The sequence below is a fragment of the Cyprinodon tularosa genome, unplaced genomic scaffold (assembly GCF_016077235.1).
Source record: "Cyprinodon tularosa strain WSP-4 unplaced genomic scaffold, ASM1607723v1 ctg94, whole genome shotgun sequence".
NCBI classification, from domain to species: domain Eukaryota; kingdom Metazoa; phylum Chordata; class Actinopteri; order Cyprinodontiformes; family Cyprinodontidae; genus Cyprinodon; species Cyprinodon tularosa.
This window is the reverse complement of record NW_024039718.1, coordinates 1,247,517-1,264,887: the sequence shown is the minus strand read 5'-3', so window position 1 is coordinate 1,264,887 and position 17,371 is coordinate 1,247,517. Positions and strand designations below refer to the sequence as shown.

General features: G+C 37.2%; 1 protein-coding gene across 3 annotated transcripts; it reads left to right on the top strand.

Annotated features, from left to right (window-relative positions):
* Positions 1-514: 514 nt before the first annotated feature.
* prune2 (prune homolog 2 with BCH domain) lies at positions 515-16,798 on the top strand. 3 transcript variants are annotated; one of them, XM_038275093.1, is made up of 11 exons: positions 515-606; positions 5,947-6,013; positions 6,100-6,294; positions 6,671-6,853; positions 9,197-9,299; positions 13,504-13,635; positions 13,824-13,910; positions 14,908-15,006; positions 15,113-15,151; positions 15,584-15,634; positions 15,772-16,798. In XM_038275093.1, exons 2-11 carry the CDS (start codon positions 5,983-5,985, stop codon positions 15,803-15,805), a joined length of 954 nt encoding a protein of 317 aa, XP_038131021.1. In that variant the 5' UTR covers positions 515-606; positions 5,947-5,982; the 3' UTR covers positions 15,806-16,798. The 3 variants fall into 3 exon arrangements, with proteins under 3 accessions (XP_038131021.1, XP_038131022.1, XP_038131020.1); XM_038275094.1 differs by lacking the exon at positions 515-606 and adding an exon at positions 1,047-1,201 and having other exon boundaries at positions 15,775-16,798; XM_038275092.1 differs by lacking the exon at positions 515-606 and adding an exon at positions 1,047-1,201.
* The last annotated feature ends 573 nt before the right edge of the window (positions 16,799-17,371 follow it).

The window sequence follows — 17,371 nt, the reverse complement described above, 5'->3', positions numbered from 1 at the left end:
AACTTTCTGTTTGCTTTCAGATCAGTCAAAGATTTGATTCTCAAAGAAAATTAAATTTAAGACTGCTGGGAAAAATCCACATGACTCCAAATGATGTCCTTTTTTTTCATGTTAAGATTTTAATCTGTGTAACCTTTACCAAACAGGCATAACTGGAATTGTCTTACTGAAACATTCCTTGCATATATTTTTTCTAGAAATACTCTCTATATATCTGTTTTGTTAGTCATTCCTTTTACGTTAGACAAATACAGTTCACGTTACCTCACAGTATTAAGAAAGAAGGATTCGTTGTAAATTACAACATAACCAAACCGTTACATTTTTGATTACATGCTTTGTTCCTTTGTTGTTGTTTTTTTGTCTTTTTGCATTATATTGATGTGACCTTAGGGAAATCTGTGTGTACATTTTTTAAAAAGGTGTCTTTCTTAATGGCTGAAACTGCAGGAAAGCTGTAAAGGTACTGATTAACAAAAGGCTGTTTTAAGATCCCTGAACTTCAGACATCTTGGCACAGTGTTCTCATGAACTTTGCACTAGAAAAGAGAACATGACAGCGGAAAGGATTGTAAAAGTCTTCGTGTCTACTTGTTCCTGAGTAGCGTAAGTAAAAAAGAAATTTCTGTTAGCAGAGCATTTATCTTAGGTGACTATCTTAACACTTTTATGATTTTACTTGGTTTATATGTAAATGGTTAGAGGGTGGACAAGATATGAGAGCATGGACATGTTTTTTCTTGTAGAGTTTTTGTTAATATCTGCACAGGACATGTCCTCATTTGTTTGTTCTCTAGTTATCTCACTTGCCAAAGGCTAATACGTTCTAGTTGTTGCACATTTAAGCACAAAGGCTCAGACTGCATTACACACATAAGATATTACTGTATTACACATAGTAACAACACCACAGAGTAAACAGACACTGAGATTATTTTAGATAATTGCATACAGATGCATGCTTCTTTTACACCCATTCTGTTGCACCGCCTTAGGAAGCCTAGGAAGCAGCCCTGTTGAGAGCTGATATAGCAGGTGATGCCCTTATTTGGTACTGGCCCAGATCATGTGATCACAAAATGGTGGAAGCTGTGAGCTGTTTATAAGCTGAGCATCTCCATCGAGAGGCTTGAAGCAGGAAAAAAGGCAGTACATCCATGCTCTGAGACAGTGGGACAGAGATTCCCAAACCCCAGCAGCGGTGAGTAGATGGCTTTTATTCAAGGGGAAAGAAAAGAGGAGAAAAGAGGTGTACGTTTTGTTATTTTCCTCCTTTCCTCACAGCCAGCAGACAGGAAGCGAGAGGGAGGGAGGGGCTGCTGTCATCAGCACCGTGATCCTGTGCTGTGATGTGGAAGTATATCTGAAGCAGCATCTTCCAAGGAGGATGAATTTCTATTATATTCAGCAAAATATCAGTGTTTGTTGGTTAATTTAACTGTAGATTTGTGAAAATGTGTGTATATGTATGTGTGTGTAGACATCATGTGGATGAAAACACCCACACTCCTCATTAAGGCAGTTATGTCAACAATACAGGTTTCACAAGAGCGTTCAGCACATTTCTGTTTCAGCTGCTGATGTAATCACATTTTCACAGTTGCCCTGAAAGCCTGCTGAGGAGGAACAACCATGGCTCTTTTTCATGCGAATGAACAAACATCATGTGACTCTCTGTGAATTTGCATCTCTAAACAATCTGCGTTCAGGCAACCGTGTAGTCTTTCGATTTGAATCAGCACTTCAGGCAATAAGGAGGGCAGGGAGCTTGTCATGATGTAAGATGATGCCCATAACCATCCCCCCCCCCCCCCCCCCCCCCCTCCCAACATAAAAACACACACACACCCCAAATACAATCCCAGCCTCTTCCAATTAGAAGTAAGGGAGCGTGGGTATCAAGGGCCCCCCACGTGGGTGGGTTGTCTACTTTACACAGCGAAAACTCCTATTTCATGACTTGAACCAGGGTTTCAATGCTGTGCATCTTAAATGCAGAGTGGTGACCTGAGTCATAAAAACATTAAAAAAAATAGGACCGACAGGTGGGAGGCACATATCCTAATATTATGTCCTGGGTCCAGCTAAGGCTGTCAGCTGGCCAGACTCCAGGCACATATATATGCATGGTTAATTAATCCAAAGACAAAACCAAAGAGCAAAAATACACACTTGGACAAATATTATTGGTACCCTTTGTTTAGGGAAACACAAAGGCCCAATGGTCACAGAAATAAATTTGACAAAAGTAATAATATATGCATATCATATTTGATATACTTTATGAAGAAAGTCAGACATTACTCTTCAACTATGGTTCAACACAATTATTTAAAAAGGTAAACTTGTGAAACAGGCCTTGCCAACAATGAGGGCCCTCATTAAAAAAGACAGAAAATAATGTTACCTAAAGGACATGTTAAAACAAGGTGTGTCCACTAATTTGCTGTACAGGTGTCTACAATCTACTAATCTGTATGTGTAGATTGAATATTCAGAGGGAAAAAAGGACCTTTTAACTTCAACTGTAATATTTCCTTTCTCCACCCCTTGTCCATCACTTCTTGTAACCTTTGACCTGGTAGGGAGCAATATGCACTGAGGTGTGGCTGAAAACTTACATGTGTAGATCACCTTCTACTGATCAACTGATCACAATTAACTAAAAGAAAAATTAGTGTGCACAACATCTATAATTTCAAAATAAAAGAGAGGATTGTATGTATCCCTAGCTAATAAAGCTACACATAGTGCTGTTTAAATGAATATATGATTTTATATAATAAATACATGAAATGGTTTGATCAGTTTTGTTTTATAAATTGCTGTATTTTTGTTGTCAGTGTTTGGTTAACATACTGCACTAACCTTAAATTGTAAGAACATTCCACATGCTGGTATCACTCTGCCACACTCTGGTTTAGAAGAGGGTCAAGATGTCGATTGGGTTTTAAGAGTCTTAAGTTTAGTTTCTAGGGATCTGGCTGTTGGTTATAACTAGTGTTTAATGGAGTGGAGGGCTGAGGTTTGGCTCAGTGTAGGAACAGATTGGGTATTCTGTGACCTTATGGTTAATTAAAGGGGTCTGGGTAGGTGTTTAATAATGGGAGATGGTGTACAGGGAGTTTTAAAAGACTTTAGGGTTAGGGCTCCATGTGGATTGTACGTGGAGTGTGCTGTGGGTAAGTTAGAATGGTCGGGTAGGAGGTATGTAAAAAAAAAGAAAGGATTATGGGGTATGGGTCTCAGGTTTAGGATAGGTCAGCGACCCAAACCATAACCCTAACCCCTAGTCCCTCTTGGGCTGGGTGAGTTTTTCTTAAGTTAAGGTTCTCATATCTGCTGGTAATGGTTAGGGTTAGGGTAAGGGTCTGGGTTAGGTGATAAAAATGAATGCAATATGAGTTAAGTCAATCGAATGTCCCCACAAGGATATTGTGACACACTCTTCATTGTGTTGCTATATGTAGTGAGGACTATATGTTTACTCCTAATTACTTCCTTTGAGTTATTTTATTTTGAATCTTCAATTATTTTTATGCCCTGACCCTGATGATAAACCTAACCATTACCAGTGCATACCAAAACCTAACCCCTGAGGTATTAGTCTATGAGAAACTTTCAATGAGGTAAGTTTATTTGTATCCTTAAATTGTTCCGTATTTGTATTTTGGGTCTTTATTTTAAAAGTAAATATAGACAGAGCATGGTGTCTGTAATGAGGTTGGTAGATTTACATATTATCCCTATTCAAATCAAACAGCTGCCAGCGGTAAGTTCTAGGTAGTGACATTGTTTACTGCTCCCCTCTCAACTGCTGCTACTTGATAGAACTGAGGTGTTGTCAAAAAACAGCAGCACCGCATGGAGAGAGCAAAGCGGTAAAAGCTGAAGTTCAAAACACTGAACTTTTCTGTGAAACTGCTTCAGGGCAAACCAATCAGGGACTGGCTGTAGTTCTGTATTAGGATAAAGAAGTGCAGGTGAGGCAAAGCATTTTTCAGTTAAAAGGGAACATAAACTAAATAATGTTGACAAAGGAAGGAATAGTCTAAATACATATTAGGTGGCTTTTGAAAAAGTCATTTAAATTAAGCCCTAGAGGGACTGTTTTTCATCCTCCCTTACCTCCAGCACAAACCCCAGTCTGTCGCTGCCATTCACCAGAACTAGTACTAGTACTTTCTGTGGGTAGAATTAGAAGGAAACCTGCACTTAAGAATCACTTACCATTCAGTCTATTTGCTGAGTTTTTCTTCACATGGGTGGTTTGTCAGCTTCTTGCCGCTGAAGCTGCTCCAATTGCATGACTCGGTCCAGGTCATGTAATTAGAGTGAACTCCCATGTAAGCATGTAAACTACTACTGACACGATGCTCAGTCTGAATGCACCTTAGCAGAGTATTTATGCTCGGGGCCCCCAAATGGCTAGCACCACCTGTAATTTCTTTTTATCTGAAAATAAAGTCTTACAACTTCCCCTTGGATTCTCTAAGTGTAGCTTGTCGGGTCCAATCTTTGTTTCCTTGTGTAGTAAAGGACTGTTCAGAGTACTGCTGTTATTATACAGCACTGCTTCAGCTAATAACTGAATACCTTATTAGATCCAGGTAGACATTACAGTAGATATGTGATCATTTATTTCCTTCAATCAACCGAAAATACCTCCAGCTACATGAATGTACTGCTGATTTGTGTCAAAGTAATGGATTTCTTTTTAATATATTTTTTTTTAAATCAACAAATACTGCAAGCTTCAAATTGTGGAAAGGTTTGTTGCGTAGGTTGGGGATGCGGCTAGAAATCCCAGTATGCTCTGCAGGCTGGAAGAATGCCCCCCACGTCACAAAGCGCGGGAACACTTGGAAGTGATTGTTTTGCATATCACTAAATTTAAAACAATGTGAAACAAGGCTTCTACCTACAGCTGCTCTTGGTCTACTAACACTGCTCAGGTTCAGGTTTTCCCTCTGATTATTGTAATAATTGACGGCTGCTTGATTACAAGGACAGTAATTTTGTGATCAAACTACAAGCAGGCTGTTACTTCGGAAACAAAAAACAAAAAGACAGTTTAAATTTGGGTTTACTTGAGTTTTTTCCCTGTTTTGACCATGGTGCAGCACATGAATGCAAATGGACAATTGCAACTGCCTTTCGTCTGATCTTGTCTGCATAAGTAATTAGCTATGTGCTTACTTCAAGTCACACAGCTTATTGGTTGATACGCATTTTGAAAGCCAGTTTTGCACCAGGCAAAGCCGCTATGTTAGTGAGCTATGGGCTTTGCCACATTAAAACATTCAGATGCAGCTGGGTGAGATTTTAATTTGAAAACAGGCCCAGTTTAAATTAGCCTAGGACCACATTTTAACTGGAGGGATGTTACCTGCCACCAATCACTGCATCATGCACTTCTGCTACAGTTCATCTGTGCAGCTACATGTCTTCACATCAGCCAATCATCATTCAGGACATTGTTCTTAAGGCGCCAGACTTAAGGATAGGCTCACTTTACATCTGAACTGCAACCCTCCTATGCCACTTCTATCCACTATACGTACTGCCCAAAGCTCCCCTCATGTTTTAGCTTCCATTTCACCACCTGTTTCAAACTTCAAGGAAAAAGATTTCTTTAACTTACAGTTAGAGACAAATCGACAGCATTCAGTCCTAATGTCTTCAGCTGTGGTCAGAGAACTAAGGACATATTTTCTCATGTCAATACAACTTCTAATTGCTGCTTTTTCTCCACACGTGCGTCTCTCAGGTTAAGCCAGTCTCTAAAACTAATAAGAGGTTATAAATACTGCTTAAAAACACCTGCTTTACAAGGCTTTACTGTAATAAAGTTGTGAAGATGTTGAAGGATTTTGTGCACAGATTCCTGAGTTTGGTGTTTTTCACCACAAAAATATGTTAAACGTGTAATGTTTTTTCTTACAGGTCCCCCTAGGGATTGACCTGGCCTCCAACAGTAAAATGACTTCAGAAGGTGATGATGGGAGACCAGGTGGGTGTAAACTAAGCATCCTATGCTTCTAAAACATCAATGTTGTTCAAAATGATAAATTGTTTCAGCATTTTTTTTTATTCTAGCTCCTCCTACATCTTTACCTCTGCAAGGAGGTGCAAGGAAAAAACTATCTGCACCACGGATCAGCTTGTCACTGGACCACAGTGAAGATGACCTTGGAGAGACTCCTGATGATCTGGACATTAACGTAGATGAACTCGACACTCCAGACGAGGGAGATTATCTCGACTACACAGACCATGAGTTAGACTGGGAAGGTGGGTCACAGCAGGAAAAATTAAACACTGTGGTTTGATGACATCATAACCCCAAATAATAACTAAATAGGCTCAGTTAACACTTAAATTAACTAATGCTGTAGTAATATTTACTGTTAAACTAATTTTTTGCTGTTTTAACAGTGTTTATGTTTATGCTATAATTTACATCTACACTCCTGTAAAACTTTCTTTGGGGTTAATAAATTAATTTATTAGAATGGAGAAAGTAGGACTGACCTAGATTTAGGATTGTTTCATTTTGGCTGCTCTAGTTAAAGATCTTACTTATGTGCATACTGAACAACTATTGTGAGTTTGACCACAAATCATACAACTATGTTGTGATGTAATCGTAGTTTTGGTCTTTTGTCAGAACAAGATCCCGTTACAACCAATAAAAGTGGGACAAGCGATACCTACAATACTATTCCAACATACAGTGCTGAGGAAGAAAGGCGTGATGTCAAGTTATGGAGGACTGTTGTTATCGGGGAGCAGGAGCACCGAATCAACATGAAGGTTATCGAGCCCTACATGAAAGTGGTGTCTCATGGAGGTGAGGATGTTTATTTGCTGTTTTCAAATCACCAAAAACTTATAAGAAAAAATCCTATTAGATCAGTCAATATTAGACAATAAGCACACGTTCTTTAAAGAGCAAGTTCTCAGGTCCTTTTTCAAAAGTGACCCTTTCTCCTTTGTGAAATTATTTCCATTTAGCCTCAGGTGTGCATATCCACAAATCATAAATGTCATATTATATTATTAATTAAACTGTGATGGATTAGAACTGGGAAACATTTAAAAAAAAATCTAAGTGCTTCTCTAAAGTTGTATAGAAAATATTAAATTGTCCTTTATGGTGTACGCTCTTCTTTCTATGATTAAATTTAAGTTTAAGTTTAAATGCTAAACTAAAGTTTGAATGCGACTCCCCCTTTTTTCTCAGTCCATGAGAAAAAAAGTTTCATTATTGTGCAGAAGACATCAAATTAAGGAGTTGTTCTTTTAAGCTGTCTTTACATTTTATAATAAATGATACCGCTTTTAAAGAGATTAATGTTACTAACACAGTTTTCTTTTAGGTTATCCTATAGAAAATCTCACATTAGAGGTTAAAAATTTAAATAACAAAATAATGCAATTTGCTATATATTTATAATAATTTTATGTTCTATATTTATTTAATTACCTCTGTTATCTGCCAAAAGTCCTCTCTACTCTTCAACAGCCTTCTGAGCTGATATAAAGAGAGAGAACTTAAACCAGCAGCAAAGGAGAATCTGGCCTAATTCATCAAGCTGAGAATGACTTGGTTAAAATCTGATTGTGTTGTTTAATATAAGTTTTTTGTTCAATGTCTAATGGTAAGGTTTCTGTCATTTTTTTTACTCTTAACAAATTAAGCATTTTATAAATTCATAGTTATCAATAAGCTGTGATTAAAATTCATAGTAATTGGATCAAATGTATTAAGGTCTAAATATTCTCTCAACCAAACTTTTATATAACATTTGATTCATAGGAGACAGACTTTCTTCAAAATGAAAACTTAATCGTCTAATCATGAAAAGTGCTTTTTAAGTAGATGAACAAATGTAGTATGGACATACAAAAACAATTTAGAAAATAAGTATATTTTATGTATGAGATTCAAGGTGACTCAGAACTTCAAACAAAAAAAAATCCAACAGACTTTGGTTGTGTATGAAATGTATCTTTGAAAGTTTTTGAAAAAACCTGATGATAACTGGAGAAGAAAATCTAATATCAGGATTAAAAATTATCTACAGCAGATGAAGTGCATCTGAGAGTCAAGTCCTTAAAAGATAGGAGGGATAAATCCATCAAAGGCTTCAAACAGGACCTGAGAGAGACATTATCCACCGGCTGATCCATCCATGGCAAGATTCTTTGGTTAGAAACTAAATGATTTATAGATAGTTTCTAAGTGGCTACAAAAACAAAATCCCCACTCTTCTCAAAAGCTCAGATACAAGAGGGAAGATAATAAAAAAAAAACTCTGAAATTCAGAAGCCCTTGTAAAAAGTGGTGAAACATATTTAGCGATCAATATTTGGGTCTATTAAGACAATTTTTCCACAGTACTACTGCTTCTTAGAATTTATAGTACATAGTAACTACTGTATAGGAAAGAAGCTAAATAATCCATTATTTTTTTTTGCCCAAATAATGTTCACCTAAGTCAATGGTTGCTGGAACCATTTTCCCCCATATTTACTAATTAGATGACTAACTAGGTGACTTTTGGGCCATTACTGGTTTTAATAACTGGTGTTATTTAGGAGTATCAGATTTTTCTAAAAACAAGCACATCATGAGTTTTTAGACTTTTCTTTGTAAGTATGTGTCGTTTCAGTTAGTTTTCCACTATTATCCCCACATCATCATTCTTACATGCCTTTATATGTAGCTGTATCCATTAAAGCGTCTCAAACTTTAGAGAAATAAAGAAAAAAAAGCTTATGACATATAAGCTTTAGAGTGTGGATGGACACCATGCAAATGTGACCTTTACAGACAGCAGACGAGGCCTTCTCCTGCTTTGCTCATTACAGGAGGCAACACAGCTGTTCCATGTAAACAGAGATGTCTGTCACGGAAAAGTCAATATCAGAAGCTCTGTCATCTGAAGAAAAGCTCCTCTGTCTGTGTGTCACCAAATCTGCTGATAAATGGGATGGTGAATAAAAAAAGGAAATTACAATAATCTGATGAGCAGAGAAAGAGGAAATGGGACAAAGAATCTGACAAAAGAATCTAAGAATGGCAGATAAATAGAACAAAAACGCAGAAAATAGGAGGGCAATTAAATTTTCCCAAACAAAGGAACACTGAAGTTGACTCTCATTACTTTCCTTTTTGTGTTTTGATCAGGTTACTATGGCAATGGGGTGAATGCCATCATAGTCTTTGCTGCATGTTTTCTACCAGACAGTGCCCGAGAGGACTACCATGAAATAATGGAGAACCTCTTCCTGTGAGTAAACCACAATGACTAACAAAGCCTTGCTGCTTCTCATCTCACACTGACCTCCAACAATAATTATTGTTTTCTGTACTATTAACAAACATTGAATCATCCTCAGAAGTAGAGACAGTTTGCAAATTGTGTAGACACAAAATTGTTTACAATGACATAATGAAATGTTAATTGTAAGCTCTATTAGATTTTACATAATTTGTTGAGATCATAATCATTCACATTGTTCAATTCAATTCATTTCAAAAGTACTTTATTATCCCCAAAGGGAACTTAATTGTCACAGTAACTCATCAGCTTCTTTTAGGGATTGTTGTATATCAGGGGTGTTTAAACCTGGTCCTAATGGCCCACTGTCCTTCATGTTTCAGATGTGTCTCTACTCAAGCACACCTGATTCAAATAATTGCATTATCTTCTCAGCAGCTGCATAAGCAGCATTTGATCTTTTTTATTCAGGTCAGGTGTATTAAAGCAGGGAAATATCTACATGTAGGACAGTGAGCCTTGAGGACCTGGGAAAAGAAGGACCAGGGTCGTAGACGGCTTCGCACTTACTTCTCTAGTCAAGTTTGTTGTCCATGTTACAGAGATGGGCGATGGGTCAACAAGTCATCTCTATTGCATGTATGTATTCTGCCCAGCCGCTGATCCAGGGGAGTTCAATCTGCACAGTGAATTTCATTCTAGCATGGAGATGACTTGTTAGCCCAATCTCAAAACGCCCCCTATGCAGTATCCCTTAACCATATAGTGTCACTCCCTATGAAGTCACACTCACAGCTGTGGAAAGTGACTTGATTGAAGGTAAGGGTGTATGAATGAGAATGGGACACCCTCTTCCCTCACATGGAAAAGGAAAGAAGTTCTTTCTGTGGTAATGCAATGATACCCCATGTGCATGGATTTAGCTCTTTTACGTTCATTTTGGAGTTAATGACGTACTTTCTTTTTCCCAGCTTCTGATTTTTTTGTCAATGTGACAAAGATGCAGCTAACCAGCTGAACTAATACTTAGGTAAAAAGAGGTGTTTCATCGGCTGTTAGGTCACTGTTATACTCACTGCCCAATTCCAGCGAGCCTGCACTGATGCGGACTTGCTATTTAAAGGCTGAATGGTCTGCTTGCCCTGCCCACTACAGGGTTTTAGAGAGCTCTTATGTGGCTGACCCTCCATGAGAATGTGCAAACAGAGGGTTAGTGCTTAGGCGTAGTGTTTAGGGGCTGTTGGGGATGATGCTGTTGGCTCCGCATTCCCAACTTTTCCAACAACCCCTCTTCTTCAATTATGTTAAAAGGATTCAACTTGTTTCTGTCATTTCTCAGATCTACAATCATAACTCTTGTTTTGTTCACATTCAGGATCAGATGATTATTTAAAACCATGCCACAAAGCATTTCATCAGCTCCCTTTAAACTGCTATAAAATGCAAATTAGATTCCCTATTGAGCCTCCTAATAATATTTCTCAAAACCAAAATACATGTACCAATGCTAAAATATTTATAGGTTAGAAAAAAATTGTAACTAATCGTATTTCTATATTTGTCCAGGTATGTTTTTTATTAGATAAAATAAATAGGTTATCCCTAATTCCACAGATAACTATTGCAGTCTAAAGGCAAATCCAGGATAGACCCTGGACAGGTTTCCAGTCCAACACAGAACTAAAATCAAATAGTTTATCAAACACAAAATTCATTTGAAATGATATGCAATAATTTCACTCTAAATATAGAGAGGTGAAAAAAGCTGTATGTATTCTGAATGATTGCGACATTGTCAGTAAGGGCTAACTAGTATCTGGCACTTGTGCTTTTGGTGATGACAGGCTGAAATATAAGGGAATATTCAATCATTTCCAATAATTGTTGGGGTAATATCTTAATTATATTGTACAGTCTCATACAATTTATCATCCAGTGTGACCAGAATCAGTCACTCAAGATTTGATGTTTATGCAATATATCACACATTCAACTTTTAGTAATCTTTGAGATTGGGTATTGTACCCTTTGTAAAATAAAAAAATAAAACAAAAGGCTAATGAAATTGAAGATTTGATTTGATGTCATAGAGAGCAAAAACAAAAATTTGCTAAGATTTATATATTTTTCTATATATCAGATTTAATTCAAGTTGTCAATCCTGCTTGACATTCTCATGACTGACCACAGATATATTTAATTGTGTGAAAAGAATCTGATATACCCAGCACCACCAGCGAAAATTGATAGTTTGTTATCTATCCATCGATTTTCTGACACACTGTATCCCAAGTGGGGTCGCGAGGGGTGCTGGTGCTTATCTCCAGCAGAGAGGCGGGTACACCCTGGATCAGTTGCCAGTCCATCGCAGGGCAACACAGAGACAAACAGAACAATCAGTCATTTACACACACATCTTAAGAGAATTCCGAGAAGCCAATTAACCCAACAGTCATGTTTTTGGATTGTGGGAGGAAGCTGTAATACCTGGAGAATCCCCAAGCATGCTCAGGGAGAACATGCAAACTCCATGCAGAAAGAGCCCAGGACGGGAATTGAACCCACAACCTCCTTGCTGCAAGGCAGCCGTGCTACCACTGGGAATGAAAATATGAATCAAGTTTAAGTTTGCTTGCAGAGACTTGCTTGGGTTTGTGATTCCACCATTGTTCTCTCTAAATGGCCTTTCATGCTTTCACTGTGTTGTTTAGATCCCACAGGCTTTTCTGTTGCAGACTTTCAAAAAGCTGGCATGTTTTGAGAGTTTTGGACAGAAATGAGAGAAGGTAAAAAGTAGAGTCTGCAGTTTCCGATGCCAGATGGCTTAAAGTCTGATTCCTTGTGAGCAGCAGCTACCATAGCTTTGTGAAAAGCTGTGTGTCAGTGGGAGATGATCTAAGCAGTCACAAAACAAAGTCAATTGGCAGCGTTGGACTGTGAGGGTGTCAAGTAGGACTAAGACCAAAGACCAGCAAGTTGAAGAAGTTACTGAGAAAACTCGCTGACGACTTTTGCAACTTTATTTTCAAAGCATGACTGCCTGGCTGGGAAAAGAGGAGATGGACACAGAAATGAGGACAGAGAGTGATAACATTTCTATAATTTTAGTATGGGATTTGATTTCAGAGAAGTAACCTTACTATTGAGTCTCTGAGATTGATGTGAAGAAGGAAAGATGAAAAAATTTAAATGCAACAGCTCAGGAAGCGACACTTGCGCTATTTTCCTCTGACATCAGAGGAGAGAAATTTCAACATCCTTGGAGTTGAGGTTTCAGATATACTGTAAGACTTGTCTTCTATTTCCACATATAATTGTATTCGTATTCATAGCAACAGTTGCTTCTCGATTACACAATCTTTCCACATTCGGTGTTAATAGATAATGACATGCTGAACTTAAATTTTCTTGTTTTTTTTTATACCAAAAAAACTCCTTTATCACACTGACTACAAATATAAGCTACAGATTTTTAAATCTCTTATTTTAGTATATATTCCCATATTTAAATGCTTCTTTTTTCCTTTTTAAACAGTTAGACAGAAGTGGTCCTTTAGTGGAAAATAGTGGTACTTGCTTTAATAAATGCCTTGTGAGTAACCTCTTCTTTTCACATCTTTTTCTTTATAAATTAAGTAAATAAATGCCCAGTCTGTGCCAAACAGACTGGCCATTTTCTTTTATTTAATACAGATTCTGTGTTTTCCAGAATCTGTATTTTATGTTAAATATTTCAATCTATATTTAAGAATTATGCATTTCGGGATTTTCATACTTGCCTCAATCCAAAGGGGTCATAATACAGACAACAGAAAATAGAATCAGAATAACAACTGTCAGGCAGAGGATGGATCATCTAAATAAGTGTTCCTCCTAATTGTCAATCATTCTGGCGATATGTTTATGTAAGGCCGTCGTACGTGCTCTTTCCCATTTTCTTATCTGTATTAAGTCTGACAGTGGAAAAATTGCATCTTCTTTTGGAAAGTAACATTGTATGAGTGATGCAAACGGCAAATTTTAAACAGAGAGTGCACAAGGAGAAATGGACTCGTGCATGCTCTCACACGCACTTAATAGGCGTTTTTCTCTCCAGAGTACGTAAAGGGTTGTGCTTTTTTTTTTTGAAGTGGAAAGGTGGGGTCTTTTAAAAGATTTGCAGAAATCCTCCACTATACCTTTAATTGACAGCCATGTAATATTTATGTTTCAGCTATGTCATCAGCACACTGGAGCTGATGGTGGCAGAGGACTATATGATCGTTTACCTGAATGGAGCCACGCCCCACAGAAGAATGCCTGGTCTTGGTTGGCTAAAAAAGTGCTATCAGATGATTGACAGAAGGTGCGTCCTGTAAACTTCCATCTGTAGTCGGACTATATCCAGAATCGATTTCTTATCTGAGAGACTTAGGATAGCCTTGCATAACTTTGTTCAATCTACAAATTGTTCTACATGATCTGAAGAAATGAAGGTGGAAATGCACTTCTTGACCACCTTGCCTAATATGTGGTACACTAATTTGTGTTTAGGCTCAGGAAGAATTTGAAATCCTTCATTATTGTCCATCCATCATGGTTTATCAGGACTGTTCTTGCCATTACTAAGCCCTTCATCAGGTAAGAGATTAACACATGAGCTCTCTGGTTGAGTGTGCTTTTTTAATATTTGCAAAATGTATTTAATTTTAAGTATGATCTTTTTGGATAATAGAATTCCAGAATTTAGACAGTACCAGCTAAGGTAGCTTTAAAACATTGGTAGTAGAAAACATTAGGTATGACTTCTTATTCTGATGGATACATTGATCTAAAACAATTAAAGTTTATTATTTTTATTTCTAGACTTATGTACCATATATTCATCTCTGTTAATTTGGAAGTGTTTCAGCTTACAGTTAGTGAAAATGCATTATATTTCTGAAGATTCTGAAGATTTTGATATCATATATGACCATAAATAACAAAAAAATTATTTTTCTTTAGGTGAGAATTTATATATAAAACAATTTATATAGAAATGCTCACCTAAAGAATTTTTTTTTTTTTTATACCCCACTTAAAGGTTTTTATTTACAAAAGACTAAGTATAGTGAAAAGTGCTTTGTTCAAGTCTCCTGACTTGAAAAAAGCATTGTATAAGTACAGGCCATTTCCCATAGAAAATCTTGTTTTAACTTGACCTTTTTCTTTAAAAAAAAAAAAGGCTATTTAATTATGCATCAAATATTAACTATACCACCAAGAAAGGCAACAATGGATTCCCAATTCCTTAGCATTGTCTTTGGAATGTAATCAGTAAAGTTTATTAACTGTCAGTAATGAACATTGTCTACTAGCCAGCTATTGTTTCCCAATTATTTATTCCTTTATTTTAGTCAGGTATGGTAATATTATAACGAAGTTTCGAATAAATTAAAGTGTTTGTAGTTTTTATATGAACATTATTTATTTTGTTATCATTTTCGGATATAAGATGTGTAACCCAAATGTGTCCTTGGCTCCTTTAAGTGAGTGCTTCATGTTTTTTGGTTACACATCTTAAAATTAGCCCTGATAGGAGCATGCATTTTATCATTGCACTTCAGTAAATGTGGACATATTTCTCCTGCTTCAGCGCCAAGTTCAGCAGCAAGATCAAGTATGTGAACAGTTTAGATGAACTGCGGGAGTTAATCCCAATGGACAGCATCCAGATCCCAGAGTGCATCATTAAGTGAGTCCCTCTTAGCCCTTGAGTGTTGCACCATGAGCATCCACTGCAAACCTGATTTGTACTAATGGCTTCGTATTCAACTTGTTTTTTGAACTTCCACCTCTAGACTTGACAAAGAACTGAAAGAAGCAGCAGAAAACTCAAAGTAAGCATTGTCTGTCATGCATCTCATAACCTACCTCTGTGGAGGCGATGGTCTCTTTCTTGGTTTTTATCCTTGTCTTGAGTGTGCATTGATTAGATCAGCTCCTTTCTTGGATGAGGACCAGTTTTATTTGGCTGTGTTTACAATTAGATTGAAAAATAAAAATACAAGAGTTGCTAAGGATGCTAAATGTTTTGCTCTCATCTAATTTATCCTTACAGTAAAATAAATGAAGCAGTCTTTATTCCATATAGATTTATAACACCAATAATAACTGTATAACCAAAGGATGCAGACTTCAAACACTAATCACTCGCAGCCTAATTGTGCTGCAAATCATAAATTGCACAAGCCTTCAAATTCCCTGCATGGAAGCATATTACAACAGTAAATCGTCCTCTAACAATGTCTCCATTTGTTTCTTCTGTCAAGAATAAATAGTTTCCTGCAGGGGACCGAGATGGCAGCAGCCAGCAGAACAGAGTAAGTCCTCAAAGATGTTAAAGTTCACATATAAAAGACAAATGGCCATATGTCCACAGAGTGGCATCAAGACCTAAACACACCCATCCTAACTAGTCTACCTTTTTTTTGTGTGTGTCTTTTTTCCAACCTCTCAGCAGACAAGACCAAGCTGGTGCCAGCAGCTCATAAACCACAGCATCCTGAATTAATGGGACACCTCAAGAAGTAACGGCAACGAACGGGTCAAGCTTGAAAAGTGCTGCCTGTGTGTGTGTGTATGTGCATCAGTGTTTTTTTTTTTTCTTCTCTAAGACACAGCAGTTTCATTTAAACACAACCTACTGTAGAACCTGTTAAAACTCTGATCAATTTTAACCGTAGCATCTGCTGCACTGTAAAACTGCAGCTGAAACAACCCTTATAGTCAAGTGTGTGATGCTTGCAAGCATCAGCAGAGTAGCACTGATGTTGTTTGTGGTTAAAAAAAATGAATGCAATTACACAAAACAGTGATCCTCCAGAATTCAATTTTAGAAACTGTATTTTATTTAGGTGCATGAAATGCAGCGCAGCAATAACACAACACCTTATGTGTTTACTCAGAGTGAGAGGTACATTTTTATGTCAGCTGTTTTACATGAAAAAGGACCAGAGGATGGCAAAAAACAAACAAAAAAAACTTGTGCCATAATTTAGAACAGACCTGCAATTAGGTAACCTAATGTTATATATTGTCCTTATTGTATGAAATAAATAAATAGATATAAATAGATATTTAAACTTTATTGTGTTTATGTGGGAGCCAAGCAGGAGTGAGTAAATAGGAAATCAAACTGTCACTGATGTTTGGCAGGATGCATTTCAAGCCTTTTTTTCTCCAAGTGTGTGTATGTGTGTGTGTGTGTGTGTGTGTGTGGGATGTGTGTGTGTTTTGGGTGAAACAAACTGGGAAACGTACCTTTAGCAACTGCTGGCTTCTCACGTAAAACCTCAGTCAATCTAAATGATGGGATTCCAGTAAAGCACAATATCCCATCAGTGTGTCCACATGCATGTGTCTATTTGTACATCAGTGCATGGTCCCACATCACATAACTGATGGATCAAACTTATGTGTCTTAATGAGTCTGAAAAAAGTGAACAAACTGCTGTCTATTGATTCAATAAAAGCAATTCAAAGCATGTATGCAGTTCTCATCTTTGTCTTGAGGATTTAACTTCTATGCTGCCACCTTGCAAAGGTGCAAACAGGTGTGAAGCGTGGCTCAGAAGGGGAGATTTTCTGAAATCACATGGATGGTGCAAACTGAAAACAAGCGAGCGTACAAAAAAACTAAAATTGCTGCAGGAATTATATTGGTACTATTGCAACAAAGAGAGTGAAGAGAAAACCTACTAGTAACAAATCAAATTAAAAGTAATTTTATTCAAATTATAGACGGAGAGAAAAGAATTTTGCAAATACTGAAAAGAACTGCAGGTTAGAAAAAAAGCTGTACACTTGAGGCACAAAACGGAAGTGCACCTGACCACTAGGGGGAGTTGACCACCATGTCATGGGACGTGGTGCTTTTCTAACACTGTAAAAGATTAGAGCCAGGTATTTAAAAAAGACATGAAAAAAAAAATGATTTTCTTTGTTCTCTCCAACCTTCTGGGCAAATAATCAATGCATTTACTGAGGACATAACACAAAGACTTAGTGTTTATCTCCCCCTAGTGGTCATGAGCATTACCGTTACAATTTTGTGAAGC

Bases quoted from the DNA above. Each gene is read 5' to 3' on its own strand.
- prune2 (XM_038275093.1), top strand. From the start codon at position 5,983: ATGACTTCAGAAGGTGATGATGGGAGACCAG. The intron at 13,636-13,823 runs GTGCGTCCTGTA...ATTTGTGTTTAG, and splicing joins TATCAGATGATTGACAGAAG to GCTCAGGAAGAATTTGAAAT. The intron at 13,911-14,907 runs GTAAGAGATTAA...CTCCTGCTTCAG, and splicing joins ATTACTAAGCCCTTCATCAG to CGCCAAGTTCAGCAGCAAGA.